We start from the raw sequence: 13,746 nt of genomic DNA on the forward strand, positions 1-13,746 counted from the left end.
GACCTTCAATTTATTTATTAACGCGGTGGACTCTCCCCCACGGGTCCGATCTTTACCTTTTTGGGCCTGGCAGCCAGAAACGACGAAAAATTTATTACGGAGTACTCTTTTTTCATTTACTCGAGTCGGTCAGGGTCAAAACAACAAGAGCTAAAGAGAAGAATAAATAACACCGCTAGTTAAAACTAAACAATAATACTGATTAATACCTTTCTTTTCTCCCGGGCCTGGTGGCTGTGTCACCTTTCTTCTTTCTCTCTTTCTTTCTTTATTTTCTTTTTCTTTTTCTCTGTGCTGCCTTCCATCGCCTTCTTGTTGTTGTACTAATTGCCTCTGTTATCTATTCTTTAGTTGTTAATCTTAATTCTTAATCCTAATAAACCTCGTCGCGCCTCGTTGCTTTTTCTTATTTTCCCTCTCTTTCAATTCCGTCTGCCCTGTCCCGCTTGGCTGGGTTCGCATTGACCGTGGATTTGCTTTGCGACGGCAGTTAAATTTCACCTCGACTGAGGAATTAAACTCATCCCTCGATTCCAGTGACGCACCGTTCTAGCCCTTCTTCAGACTCGGGCACGTTCTCACCCATGACATTGGTTTAATTGGTGGTTTCCCCCCGACCCGCAAACTACTAGATCACCACACGCTTCTGGGCTCGGCTTTGAACGTCGTTGAGCACAAACAAACAGATTTAACTTGGAAGCATGTTACACGGTTCCTCTACGGAGGATGCCCGGCATCACAGGCCGCCTCCACCGGCGATTCCACCGTCGCCGACTTTATCGAACCCGGATATGATCCTACCGTACGAAGGCGAGCGCGAATCCTCCACTCCTTCTCCGCCATTCAACCTCCCTTCCCTGTCCCATCTCCAATCATTCTACAACAACCGATCTTTCCCCCAGGATTACAATGGAAATGGCGGTCCTATGGCTTCTCACCGGTCCCAGAAAAAGCCTTTCCCGCGTCACACATGGCAACACGACGCTCTTGATGCGAGTCGTCGCCTGTCGGATATCGGGGAGGAAGATATGTCGTCAACATCGTCGGTAAGCGGATTTGGGCCTCACTTGGAGGTCACGCATAACCGCCGATTGGCAGGCTCACCGGCCTCGCAGCGCACGGCAGAGGACACGGAGGCCAAGGAGACAGGAGGGCGCAGTAGCTCATCTAGTTCTACAATTAGTGGCGCTAGTGAGACTTCCTCATTGGAGGGGGCCAAAAATCGCCAGAATGGCCAGAGGGCCTCGCAAGAGGGTCGTGCCGTAGAACAGGACCAGTTACTTGAAGCGGTTCGCATCATGAAGGAAAATGCCATTGGCAGAGTGGTGGCGAATACGGAGGAAGGAGGTCCTGGTGACGAACTATCGTCGGTGATTCTGAGCAGTGAAGCGGAAAGGATTCTGGAGAATGCAAAGAAACGGCTCACGGTATGTTTAGCTGAAGCACGGAGTGGGTTGCTACTTCATGGAACTTGAACTGATGTGGATCCTTGTAGCTCATGGAAGGTAACTTGACTCGGGCTCGGTCTTCGATGCGGACATCGCCATCACTTTCCGTGTCACCAACACCGTCCCCTGGCACCCAAGCGTTGGGGCTGGGTCAACCAGTTGGCGGCTTGTACCAATCGATCTCCCGTGCGGACCGCAGAGCATCGACTCGTCCTCGTGCAACATATACCTCATCCCAGGACACGAGTAACAATCGTCATTCCCGAGTGTATAGCGAAACCCGTTTGCCGTCAGCAGACCAATCGAGTCTCCCAACTGTCGAACCAGACCTGTCCAGGTCCCTCAGTGCACTAGGATCGAGCAGTGTCTCGAACTTCAACAATGATGCGCGAACATTCCGTTATGATCCAAACAGAGCATATCTTACGCACCGTGCGTCCGTGTCAAAGCCGCACTCCGCTCGTGCTTCTCCCTCGAACTTGCAAGAAGACAATTCCGGTTCACCTAATGGACTAGGAATCTCAGCGGAAGACACAGAGGATCATACCTTGAGCGCAGAAGATATTTATTCGGTCTACCCTGTGTCTGATCCTCCGTCTCGGTCACAGTCGCAGCTACAAGTGAGAGATCTCCAAGATCAGATGAAGGGTCTGCACATCAAGATCTCCAGTCTGAAAGTGAAGGCACAGGAGGACAACCTACGTCGACGTAGCTTACAGAGTCTGCGAACTCCTAGTCCTTTCACAGCGGCAGATCAGTACTTCACCAATACAATGGAGCTAAGAGATAGTCACCTGCGACCCGGTGCGGGACGGAGTCCGAACTACACCCCAGAACCCCGAAGCAGTGGAGAGTACGAACACGCGCGAGACGGCAATGAGGCTGTCACTAGCCATCACGGAAGTGAGACATCTAATGCTAATGCAAAACCACCACAGCCAAAGGTCCTTGAACCCGTGGACGAAGATGGGCGGTCGGTCATTGAGAGCTTGTACGAAGACGCAGAGGAAGGCGAATACAACTCCGACGACTCATCTGACATTGATCGTGAGGCCCTGAGTGAAATATTACGCGAGCCTTTGGAGGACTTTGAAGATCTGGACGCATTTCCAGCGGTCCCAAATTCTGACTCTCGACCCCATGAAGAACGTGAAGATGCATTTGACTACGAGAACTTCATCCTTCACAGCGCCCTGGGCAACTATTCAGCCAGGTTAAGGCGAACAAGTAATGTCTCAACTTCGTCTGTCGAAACAACGCGGCCTATCCATGATCGTCCTCACGTCCGTCACTCTCGCACGAACAGCGGGGCATCCCTGTCCACCGTAGCATCGTATGCGACTGCGACTGAAGGAGACCACGACGACCTTGAAAGTGTCCTCTATTGGGACAGGAGATTTAATGATGGTGAGTCCACTAACCGCTGAAAAGTCAAGTACACTGGAAACTAACAGGACATTAGAGTTACGTAGTAATCAGCGTTATACTTCTGAACCTGCTGCTGAGAAGCGGCACTCAACTGACTCTGAATCCGAGATGGGAACGCCTCGCGCGGTCCGAAGACAGCCAAACAGCAGGAGCAGTGAGGAGGAATATCTTTCGACTCCCCGCCAATCTATGACAGGGTCTGCAACTCCGACATCTCTGGTGTCCTCCCTTGTATCCACTGTGCGAGCGGCGTCTAGTCCCCATCCCAAGTCCGTGACCAATGGCAACATGGGAATCAATGAGGACGACACACGCCTCTTGGAACAGTTGTTCAAGAGTTTGGGCGATGTTTGCATGGATCTTCAGACAACTACGACCTCCTCCGATCCAGACCCCAAGCGCGTGCGTCAATTGAGACGGCGATTGGATGCTGCTCGGCGGGTGCTTGATGGGGAGCTCGATACGTAGGAAATTCTAGGGGATGAATTGCTTTATTTGCATGTTTTAGGCATTTGATGTGTTGCATCATCGAAGATAGCTGGTCCCGAAGGCCCAGAGTTGACGGTGCTTTCTAGCGTTTCTTTCGCACGCGACAGTTGATCTCCATGATTTCTTTTGATACTTGATACCCAGCTATTGATATCCTCGAACGTTGTCTTCTTGTTCGATGCTGTACTTGTAATGTGTGTATACATATGCCATGTTTGACTTGGGAGAAGCTTGCTGAGAAGCCATATTTTGTGATTTGGAATGTATCCTGCTTTAGTAGTTCAACCTCTACTACCTCCTATACCTTAGCAGTAGTCATTGAATTACCCTTTTTGATGGTCGAATGAAAACCGGCGTTTCCCCCCACCCGAACACGTGCCGACGCGGTGGAACGCGATTTACTCATATTGAATTTATTTACCCCTTCTGTCTATGTTGTAGCGTCAGAGCGCATCCATTTCATCATTGACTCATCGATCCACTTTGTGTATTGCTTGGATTTTCTCAAGATTGTTTCAAAAGCTGGATAATTCTTCCATTTGTTGCCCCGCCTTCAGGGGCTTTATCTCCATCCCGCACTCAATTGCGCACAGATCAACAAAAGCGATAAGCGGGATCGTGGCTGCAGCATATTTATCGATAATATCAATGAATGCCGAGTTTGTTTGATCAACAACAAACGATCGTTTGCGGCGCGCGATTTAATCCCGTACTGTTATTGGAGCGCGCATAACCTATACACCTATACACACCCTGTACTTGCAGCAGGGAAACAACCATTAGCACTGGGACTACGAAGACATCAATCGCAAGGCAAACTAGCAAAAATAGAGGGAAAAGAAAAAGAAAAAGAAAAAGAAGAAAAAAAAAAAAAATGGCCCCACAACCATCCCGCCGTCTTCTCATCTTTCAAGAAGCTCGCAATCCCCAAAACACCGCCGAGATTGTTTATGTCCCTGTCAACAAGCTGGGTCTTCCCATCTCCGGGCCTGGACCGGAACTGCCCTCGATTCTAGAGTTGCCATTGCGCATTTTAAAAGCTTTCACAGATATCTTCAACCAGCCGAAGTATAAAGGATGGTACGTATCATACGTCGTCTTTTTGCCATACACTCGAAAGGCACAAAACTACAGTAATGCTAATGGACGTAGGGCTATTATGGGCGCGGGACCTTACCATGATACCTCTGCAGAGGGTAAATACTACGCAGTACTGTTAGAGCAGGTGCAAGGGAATTTACAGTCCCCGGACTCGATAGTGGCTCTATGAAGAGACTGTGCCATTGTTCTTACTATGCTCTTCATGTTGTATTATGACTGATGATGATGTGTTGACTTTGTTCTTATTGGGTTGTTCCTCTTCTTTGTACAGTCCATTTGGTAAATGCTAGGAGGGAATCGGATTTACTGTCATTTCTTTCTTCTTTCCCCTCCTCTTCTGCTATTGGAGGGACGCGTCAGTCATTTTCAAGACTGGTATTTTTAGATACTCTCCGATATCCTGCTTGCTGCTTCTATTCACTGGTGTTGTTTCCCACTGTTTCTATTGGCTGTATCCACCATGGTGAATCATAGAGGCCTAAGCTTTTCAATGTCGTGGGGATGTCTACAAGGTGTTATTCACTGGTGTTGCTGTCATCATTTAATATAAAATGCAGCTATTCCTCTGTTTCTCATAACAACCAGTTCATCACATGTCTCATACTTTGAATATTGTGGTCTGGAAGAGACCTGATTCAAACTAATTCAATAATTTATGTCAGGAATGGCTGTGTGTCGATCTATCTTCCCTGTTCAATCAACAATATCAACTGACCAGTTATAGTGCCCATGTGCAGGGAAATTCTTCCTCCTCGACTTCGCCAAGACGAGCAGTGGGTATGAACCCATAGGATTTCCTCTTCAATTATCTGAGGCATCCCATATCCTTAAGATGGTTCTCACCGGCGAGAATAGACCGTCCCCGTCCTCATCCTCCCGTATTTCTGACGAAGTCGTTTTCTTCGAAGACTCCGTACTCATGCAAACAATTGCTAATATAATCTCGTATGCCACTAAAAGCTAGTAAGTCGTCTTCCCTATAACACTATCTATGCTCTACATACCATGGTAATATACTAACAAAGGGAACCACAGTGCATACGTCAAAAGCTACAACGACACAAAACACAAGGGCTACCACGCCATAGTCGTAGCAACGGACGGCCCTCACATTTGCGCCAATCCCATCCGAACTCTCTGCGTCCACAACCCCCATGGCCTAGTTTCTATATGTTCAGGGGACCCATCGAACGAGTACCTCAAAGACCTAACGGAGGCCTGCGAACGATATAACGTACATATCCTGCTCCTGAACACCAATATATTCGATGGACAAGCGTTCGACTCCAGTTTCTCCGATCAACCGGCTTCCATGCTGGCCCTTCCTGGCAAAGAAAACACCAATTACCATACCACCAAGAGATCAAACCCCTCAGTTGGACCATCTGCGCCCCGGTACGAAACGGAGAATGTCAAGACATTTTCGCCAGGTAACTCGGGTACAGAAGTACCTGGCTTCAGCAGTTTCATTAACCCGGAGTCATTTTCTGCGCCTCAAGATAATCAGGACATAATCAAATCTGAGAATAATGAAATGACCGTGACCCTACGGGACGTCCTGCTCCACACCCCTGTGCAATCACCTAAGGATAACGGTTCACCCCATTCCCGGAATGAATATGCAACAGGCACTGAAGGGGACACACCTGAGTGACATTTGCAGAGCGATGTTGCTACTCCGCAGTTAACGGGAGATAATAATAGTCACTAGAAAAGGCCAGAGGGTGTTCGCTGTCTTTTATCTTTGTTATGGTTGGGCGTGTTTTGGGTTCTCTTCTTCCGATGTTTTGGTATCCTACTCCACTTCTTGATTATATGCTATAGTTTAACCTTCCTGGCGCCTTGCAAACCAAGGCATGAAGACCGTTCATTTCTATCCTACTATCAGATTACATTTCCGAGACCTACACTGACTTTCTGAACGTTAGAGAAGATTCATTTAATTCGCTTAGCACTAGAAATTTTAACAGGGTTATATCAATCATAACACTATTACATTAAACTCAGAAATAGCTCCAGTATATATCCCAAACCAAGATACAATCTACGGGTCTTAACACGCTATTAGCTTCCTTGTCACAGACTCGACTACTGAGTTAGGCACCGCAGGATCGCACAAAACTCCCTTAGCACATCTTATGATGATGAGGCTGAAGGGCGCTCAGAGGTTCAGGTCCGTCCCACAGTGGGCTAGGTTTTGAGTTTCCATACCTTTCTATTAGGAGTATCGTTTCAATATATACTTCAACAACCCCATCTGGAAGGTAAGAGAGCTCTTCTACCTTCAACCATGCCAAACCACTGATTGTCAATAGAAGCTGGAATACAACTTTCAAACATGTCCAAAAACTTCGTCACATCACCAGTAGAATGACTGATTAGTTAAAGCAAATTCATCTAAGGTAGGGGACGGAAGAAGGTAATCAATGTTAGTTGTTCATCTGGCTCCGGCTGCTGAGGAACCCCCACTGTCTTGTTAGTCTGTATACCGCTCCCTGGGATAATTTATCTATATAACACAAAACTACATATAGGGTCGATTAATATATAGTTACAATCGTGCCTGTAGCTTTGATAGATAGTGAAGGGGGTTGTTATTATCATATATCTAATATAACGTGGGGGTTAAATATAATGTACACAATACCTACTAATACATACTTTGTTAACGAAGTTATATTTTGAACCTTCTATGCTTAGATTTACTATTATTGGCTGCACAGTATCAGAGAATGGCAAAGATACTAGCCAGCCTCTGCTCAATATACGCTTGTTACTATATTTGTTCTTCATTCTAATTCCCAAAACCCTTATTTCTCATTCAAGATTCCGCCCTGCTTGGTAGGGGAGGGACGATTATTATTTTCCATTTATAGCTAGGACTAGAAACCATGGGGACTCATGCAGCGATATGGGGGCAAGGCACGGAATCTGTAGATTACACTTGGGTGCTCGGTTTCAAATAGAAGGTTAAAGAGGAAGAGAAGAAAAGAAAAGAAAAGAAAAGGGGAAAAGAAACTGAAAACCCCATAAATGCCCTTTTTTTCAGCAAGCTAATTTCATTGCAAAACCCTCCTTCAGACCCAGTCAAGTACAATACCTATCACGAAAAGCCGGCTTCAATCAATCTTTTCAAAGTCATTGGTTCGTTTTGTTTCATTAGTCACAGTTTGTGGACCAGCGCAAATCATGTGTAAACGTTCGTAGGTGGCAACAGTTTTGCTCCGTAGCGAAGGTCGAGGGAGCGAGAGTCGTTGGGATCGAAGACAGCAGCCTGTCGTTGTTCAAGGTATAGAGCTGTTTGCCGCCTGTAAGCGAAAGTTCTGTGGCTGAGACACAGGGTGTATGGTAAACTCACGGGAAACTTTAATCATATCAAACCAGCGAGCTGCGTTTATGTCGCTACCGTCTACCGCCTTCAAGATACCATTGTCGGCGCGTGGAGTTGCTTTGGGCGGCAGGCTGCGCATCTTCAGCAGCATATGCAGAATATCAGAGAAGCGATCGCCCTGGCTTGCGTAGTAAGGAGGACGTTTGTCCAAAGGCCACTATGGTGCGTTAGAAAACAATTAATCCAAGAATTACAGCTCAAAAGAGACTTACGCGCTGTGCAAACGCCTCGTCTTCCCAAGAGCGGAACAGCCAGCAGGTTCTCTCCACACAGTTCAGAAGGATGAGGGCAACCAAGAAAGTCTCAAACCAGCCACTCTGCTGACGCTGAAGCAGGCGTCGTTCGAGGTCGTTCATCACCGACTTGCTCAGTTGCGAGGCACGCTTCTCGGTTGCTGCGCGCAGCTGGCTGCACAGGAGTGCGTAAGACTCAGCGTTGGTGACTTCGTCGATTGGCATGCGTCCATCATCCGATGGCTGCGCGAGAGCCTGCATCGAAGTAGGGGGAAGGGTAGGGTTGCAGAATGTTCTCCAACGCAAATCTGAGTCGACCAGAATGTGAGTAGCAACCCAGAGCTCTAGCACCCGCTCCAGCAGAACATCCTGTAACTATTTAGCTTGTGATTCCTCAAGTGATAGTGTGGGAAAAGGTATATACCTTCTTCTGCTGACTCAATTCTGAGGCAAGCAGCAGAGTGGGCCTCATGACTTCAGAAGCTTCTCTCTCGTAGAAGAATGGTGCGGTCTTTTTGATGTACATCTCAAGCTTTCCAGGTAAGTCGTCTGCATCGCTGTCAAGCAAGTAAAGTTCGTGAAGTGGTCCCTGGAATTGCGAGTCGTCTCCAAGTCCTTGGAGTTGGGGATCAAGCGTCGAGGTAGATGGTTTGTGACCCTGGAGCGCACTAAAGGTGACATACACCATGCTCTCTTCAAAGTGGGTAACCTCAATACGGCCGGCATAATGCTCAAACTTGACCTGGTTTCGGATACCGCTTACGTCGTGATATGCCAGGGTGGCGTGCAAGTCTAGGCGGTCAGTCACCCAACACAAACTAAAAGCAGAGAGAGGGAACAAAAAAAAAAAAAAAAAACTTACTTGCATTGTACAGTTCAAACTCTTCCGCGATGCGCGTCCGAATACATGGATGCTTCCACAACCGCGCGCTTTCTACACTGGCACAGGTAGTGCAAGGACTATCACCGGAACACTGGAGAATGATTAGTTGCGCGCTCCCCCCAAAAAAATCAGAAAGGTTAGGGGTAACTGTACAGGTTTCTTGAGCATGCGACAACGAATACACGCGCCGCGCTTTCTGACCTCTTGTACCTCCCTACGTCTGGCCGCAGAAAAACGCCCGCGGACCTTCGGCTTCGTCGGTTTGGTCGAGTTACCAAATTCATTTACGAACCCCTTCGCCTGTGAGTTGGGGTTCATCGCGATAGGACGTGGGAAAGCAGCAGCCCGCTGCGTCGCAGCGGTAAGTGTAGGATCATGTTCATGGAGACTATCGAATAGGAGCTGTTCCTGAGTGGAGAGCTGTTGGTTCCATGAGCCCACTTTCGGCAAGCCATCGACGATGTCATGGTCCAACGGCATTCCCTGTGGCACCATCTCGCTAGCAGAAGCGGCGATCATGGAGAGTTGCGACTGGCGAGCATTAGAGGTAGGGTCAGGTGTCAGCGAAGCTTCCGCCAGCGGAGGAGACGCGGACGGAGGTTGATCTTGCGAAGTATTGGGGAGGGATGGAAGTGTTGCGTTAGAGCCTTGGGGAGTTCCTACAAAACGATTGCGGTTAGTGCGACACCAATGAAACCGATGAAGCCGGCAACAAACAAAGAGAATGAGTACAAGGGGCAAAATCAGCTTACCAGGTGGCTTCACGTCTTCCTCAACGTGCTCTGTCTGCGGATGGCCCTGAAAGCCCTCGGCTTCAAGCGCAGGGTCGACAACAACCGTCTTACCACCGACAGTAACTGATTGAGTATACGCAGGGCCGCCCCGTTTAGTCTGGTCGGACGCGCCCACTTGCCTTGAAGCCTCGGCTAGGACATTCAGACCATCAAAGTTCTGACGAGTGGTGAAAGGTAGATCCGAGCCTTTTCCTTTGTTCTGGCCCGCGACACTCGGATCTTTGTTCTGGTCACCATCGGCGAGATCGGGAAGTTCGTGGAGGCGCAACAGGACGCGTTGACGGTCTCGCAGCGGGATGGCTTGACACTTCTTGACGAGATGGTTGGTTAAACTATCGATGCGACCTTTCGGAAATTTCTCTCCACAGGCCTTGCATGTGTGCTGATAACGGTTACTGGCATCCTCGAGTTTCTGGCCTCGAATGAAGAACTCGAGGATCAGCTGGTTCGGTTTGCGACCCATGACGGGTGAGTGAGACGGGCAACACAAGGACTCGGCAGGAAGGGTCGGGAGCCAGAGGCGTCGAGTATTCCCAGGGCCAGAGGTCCCAATGGGGATGATAAGGTCACGCTCAACCTTACAGTGGGATTAAAAGCGACAGCAGAATACAAATGGTGGATTGAATCGCGCGCACAAAGAAGGACGAGGGGTGGTTTGGTCGGGACGGCAAAATAAGAGTGGGCCACAAAAGCACCACGAAAAACAACAACCACCCGCGTGTGTGTCGCGGATGTGACAATGACGGTGGGCCGAATTGCAGGCGATTAACAAGCCACCAGGCGATTGATAACGGCAGAATGACAGCTGTGATGGGAAGTGCGATAAGGTGGAGTGACAAGAAGAGTGGGATAGAGGAGGAATAATTGTTGGAAGCAACGGCAAAACGATGACTTTTGCACTTTTCCACAGGCGGTCTGACAGATGCCGCCCTCAGTGTTCTATTGCATGCGCTTCACCGCATGAAAGGCGGTGATGAGATCGGTGACAGGGGTGGAAATGATGTCTTTTTTTATTTTTTATTTTTTATTTTTTGCTTTTAGGATTTATGAATACGTTTTGGGGTGTGACCTCACGGGATCATGAACTGGATTCACGCGTGACTTTCAATTCAACACACAGTCTTTTTCGCCACCTTACCAAGTGGTGAAGGTCTTAACCCTCGTTTATTGAGCCTCCCTCTGGCATGTTCAAAAGGTCGCCAAGTTCCTGTCCTACCCTGGGCCACACAAAAGATACCTCTGAAAGTTTACGGAAAGGTTACTCCCATACAATAAATACAAATTATTCTCTTTTACCGCTTCTGGCTGCAGCCCTTACAGCGACACCATCATCATGATGATCCAGACCACTTGAGCCAGCGTCATACTTAGTCCTCCATATATACTTCATAAAGAACCTTGTAACATTCCTGCAGTGACACTACAGCGAATTCATGCATAATGAGAAGTCGGTCTGGAAGCGGAACAGCGAACGTGTATAACTAAAGCTATTTATTTAATAAAATAAGTACTAGTTTTGCATCAAATGTTATCTGTCATTAAGCGTACTCCCAGAAAGCATTGCCAGTTTCCGGAAAAACGCGAACAAAACCCAAAAAGGTCCGGGCACGTCAGCATACACGATGTTCGGGAGGACGCCATGGAACTCCCAGAATCTCAAAAATACGTCGCTCATGGCGACCCTCCAGCAGCCGACCGGTATTCAGCTTCACCCGCTGCGGACCTCGCAGTACATCCGTATATAGTCCGCGCTGATTCAATCGCATGCCTTTCTTGCTAGCCAATAGCCTCATGCTTCGATTGAAAATGTCATTCCCAGTAAAGTAAATCAGTGCAGCGCCAATCTCCGAGCCCGGTACGAAAAGAAGATCGATCCGTCGCCAGATCTGGCTGCCCGGAGCTAGAGATGCGCCATGCCATTTAGACCCATCCCCTCGCGACGTAATCGCCAAACTGGCTTGCAGGAAGCCCCGTTTGAAGAGTTTCGGGACTACCACATCGATCATTAGGGCACGAATCTGCTCAATCGTCGCATCCGGTTTGGTGATTAGCAGATCGATGTCTCCGCAGTCAGCAGCGCCACGTCGGTAAGACCCAGCGATGATGACCTGCATTCCAGGGTCAGCCTTTTGCACGGCCATTTTAACGATCTCGCCATGTGTCTCTACTTCCTTTCGCGGGATCCGTTGAGAGAAATCGTGGTAGTGATCGACACCGATTTGTTGCTGAGGGGTCAGGGAGGCTTTAGTCCTTAGATCCTCTAGTGATCTGTAGCCTTGAGCAAGCCACTTCGAGGCCTGCGAAATCCCAGCGCCGTAAACACTCAAGAACTCCTGAAGTATGATATCCTCGCGCGTAAAACTGGTATTTTCTAAGCGACGGAGCCGGTTTGTGCACACGATTTCCTCGATCTTATCCGCCAAGCGCGGTCCTACTCCTGGGATAGCGATTGCCTGTGATCTCGTGAGAATCTTTGTTGGCTGCCTCCGAAGAGCGGAGATGGCTTTGCGATAGGCAAGCATTCGCCAGTGGTCATTAGTCCTTGCATAATAGTCTAGCATCTGTTGAAGAACATCAATGGTCCGACTGTTGGGATTCTCAGAATCCGACTTGGGATCATGCTTTTGCATGCATGCAAACCTTTGCTGCCAGTCGTCTCTCCTTTCGCTATCCCGTCTTGATGTTCTTTTTCTCTTTCGTTTGGTTGGCTGGCAGTCCGATTCTTCGGAAATTCCCAAGTCGGCCTCTTCAGTTGGATGTTCATCATCAAAGGAATCCAGTGGCTCCAAAGGCTGCATTAATGTTCAGCATCCCTTTTTTTTAGAGATGGAATAATTTAGTCGTACCAAGTCCTTCACAGCTTTTGCTTCATCAATCATGTCATCCAGGGCATCGCGTCCACGAAGTGGCTCATAAACCACCTCGTTATGTGCCTCGTCTGAATAGCCGTCGACTTTTTGTACATCGGGTCGGTATTCCGAGTCGTCCTCGCTCTCAGATGGCTGTGTCTGAGTTTCAAGCTGTCGCTGTTGTCTGCCAGCTGGCTTCAACAGCAAAGACTCATCCGAGGGTTCATTTCGCTGGGACGCCTCCCTTGCTTCTGAGACGACCGGCATCCCAGTTATTTGGAATCGCACATGAGATGTACTTAAGACCGTTCTAAACTTAATGCATTCCGAAGGATAACTCTCATCGAGGAGGGCAATGTTCGACTTCATCAAAGTCAGCAGATGGGACAAGTAAAAACACCATGCCCTAGACTAACCGGAAACGTCTCCAAACAAAGATGCCTCAGAACCTCCTGGAAAGTTAAACCTTTGTCGACGATTACATGTGTGACACTATCACCCCAAGTCCGAGCCCAGAGAGCACCATACTCCTGCGCTCGCTGGATGCGCAGCCGCCGCAAAGGAGAAACGTCGCTATTCGGGAAGAAAACTGAAGGGCCAGTCAGCACACAATGAAGACTAGATGGTAAGGACTAAACGAAATGAAACTGATCCCTAACAGAATACGAGGCCCTTGAAGATTTGATGCTGTTCCGCAACTATTTTCGTAGTACATGTTCGATTTCTCTTGCCGTCGACTTTCTTCTTCGGAGCTCCCATGATGCTTGATCCTTTCACAGAAGGAGCATGTATCTCTTCAATGACAACTATAGATGTGTCCCCGCACTTTCCATGGTCCGTTACATCAAGTGAAGGTGATTGTAAAGCGGAAGTTGCTCCCAATGCACCTGTTTTCTGCACCGGTGAATCGGAAGGAGCAGGCTCGACTTGGTGAACAGGCTCAACATAGTCATTCGCCAGTGCTATAATCTGAGAAAACCCCTCATCGGAATCATCACCTGAGTCATCCAACAAGGCATCTAGCCTCTCAAGTCCTTGGAAAAAGGCCTTTTTGTCCGATGTGCTCTGCACCATCTCTGGGCTCATATAAGGTCGATGTCATGTCCTCCGGAGTCCGTAGAGCCATGGAT

General features: G+C 48.4%; 4 protein-coding genes across 4 annotated transcripts; 2 read left to right on the forward strand and 2 right to left on the reverse strand.

Moving 5' to 3' along the window:
* Positions 1-262: 262 nt before the first annotated feature.
* On the forward strand, positions 263-3,133 carry BDV27DRAFT_168174 (uncharacterized protein; the record flags this gene model as incomplete). Its single annotated transcript, XM_032074701.1, has 4 exons — positions 263-1,427; positions 1,496-2,855; positions 2,921-3,002; positions 3,073-3,133. The coding sequence occupies exons 1-4, from the start codon at positions 702-704 to the stop codon at positions 3,131-3,133; spliced, it is 2,229 nt and encodes a 742-aa protein (XP_031923091.1). The 5' UTR covers positions 263-701.
* A 1,106-nt stretch (positions 3,134-4,239) lies between these two features.
* On the forward strand, positions 4,240-6,120 carry BDV27DRAFT_162075 (uncharacterized protein; the record flags this gene model as incomplete). The annotated part of the gene is made up of 4 exons (XM_032073327.1): positions 4,240-4,445; positions 4,518-4,590; positions 5,191-5,429; positions 5,502-6,120. 4 exons carry the CDS (start codon positions 4,240-4,242, stop codon positions 6,118-6,120), a joined length of 1,137 nt encoding a protein of 378 aa, XP_031923092.1.
* Positions 6,121-7,281: 1,161 nt separating this feature from the next.
* Positions 7,282-10,521, reverse strand: BDV27DRAFT_46601 (uncharacterized protein). The gene is made up of 7 exons (XM_032076699.1): positions 9,726-10,521; positions 9,127-9,632; positions 8,953-9,064; positions 8,515-8,882; positions 8,070-8,459; positions 7,825-8,014; positions 7,282-7,763 (listed from the first exon to the last, which is right to left on the reverse strand). Exons 1-7 carry the CDS (start codon positions 10,228-10,230, stop codon positions 7,654-7,656), a joined length of 2,181 nt encoding a protein of 726 aa, XP_031923093.1. The 5' UTR covers positions 10,231-10,521; the 3' UTR covers positions 7,282-7,653.
* Positions 10,522-11,299: 778 nt separating this feature from the next.
* On the reverse strand, positions 11,300-13,690 carry BDV27DRAFT_168176 (DNA-directed DNA polymerase IV; the record flags this gene model as incomplete). The annotated part of the gene is made up of 4 exons (XM_032074702.1): positions 11,300-12,559; positions 12,614-12,979; positions 13,033-13,205; positions 13,276-13,690. 4 exons carry the CDS (start codon positions 13,688-13,690, stop codon positions 11,378-11,380), a joined length of 2,136 nt encoding a protein of 711 aa, XP_031923094.1. The 3' UTR covers positions 11,300-11,377.
* Between the last annotated feature and the right edge of the window lie 56 nt (positions 13,691-13,746).

Source organism: Aspergillus caelatus (assembly GCF_009193585.1).
Source record: "Aspergillus caelatus strain CBS 763.97 unplaced genomic scaffold BDV27scaffold_233, whole genome shotgun sequence".
Taxonomy (NCBI): Eukaryota; Fungi; Ascomycota; class Eurotiomycetes; order Eurotiales; family Aspergillaceae; genus Aspergillus; species Aspergillus caelatus.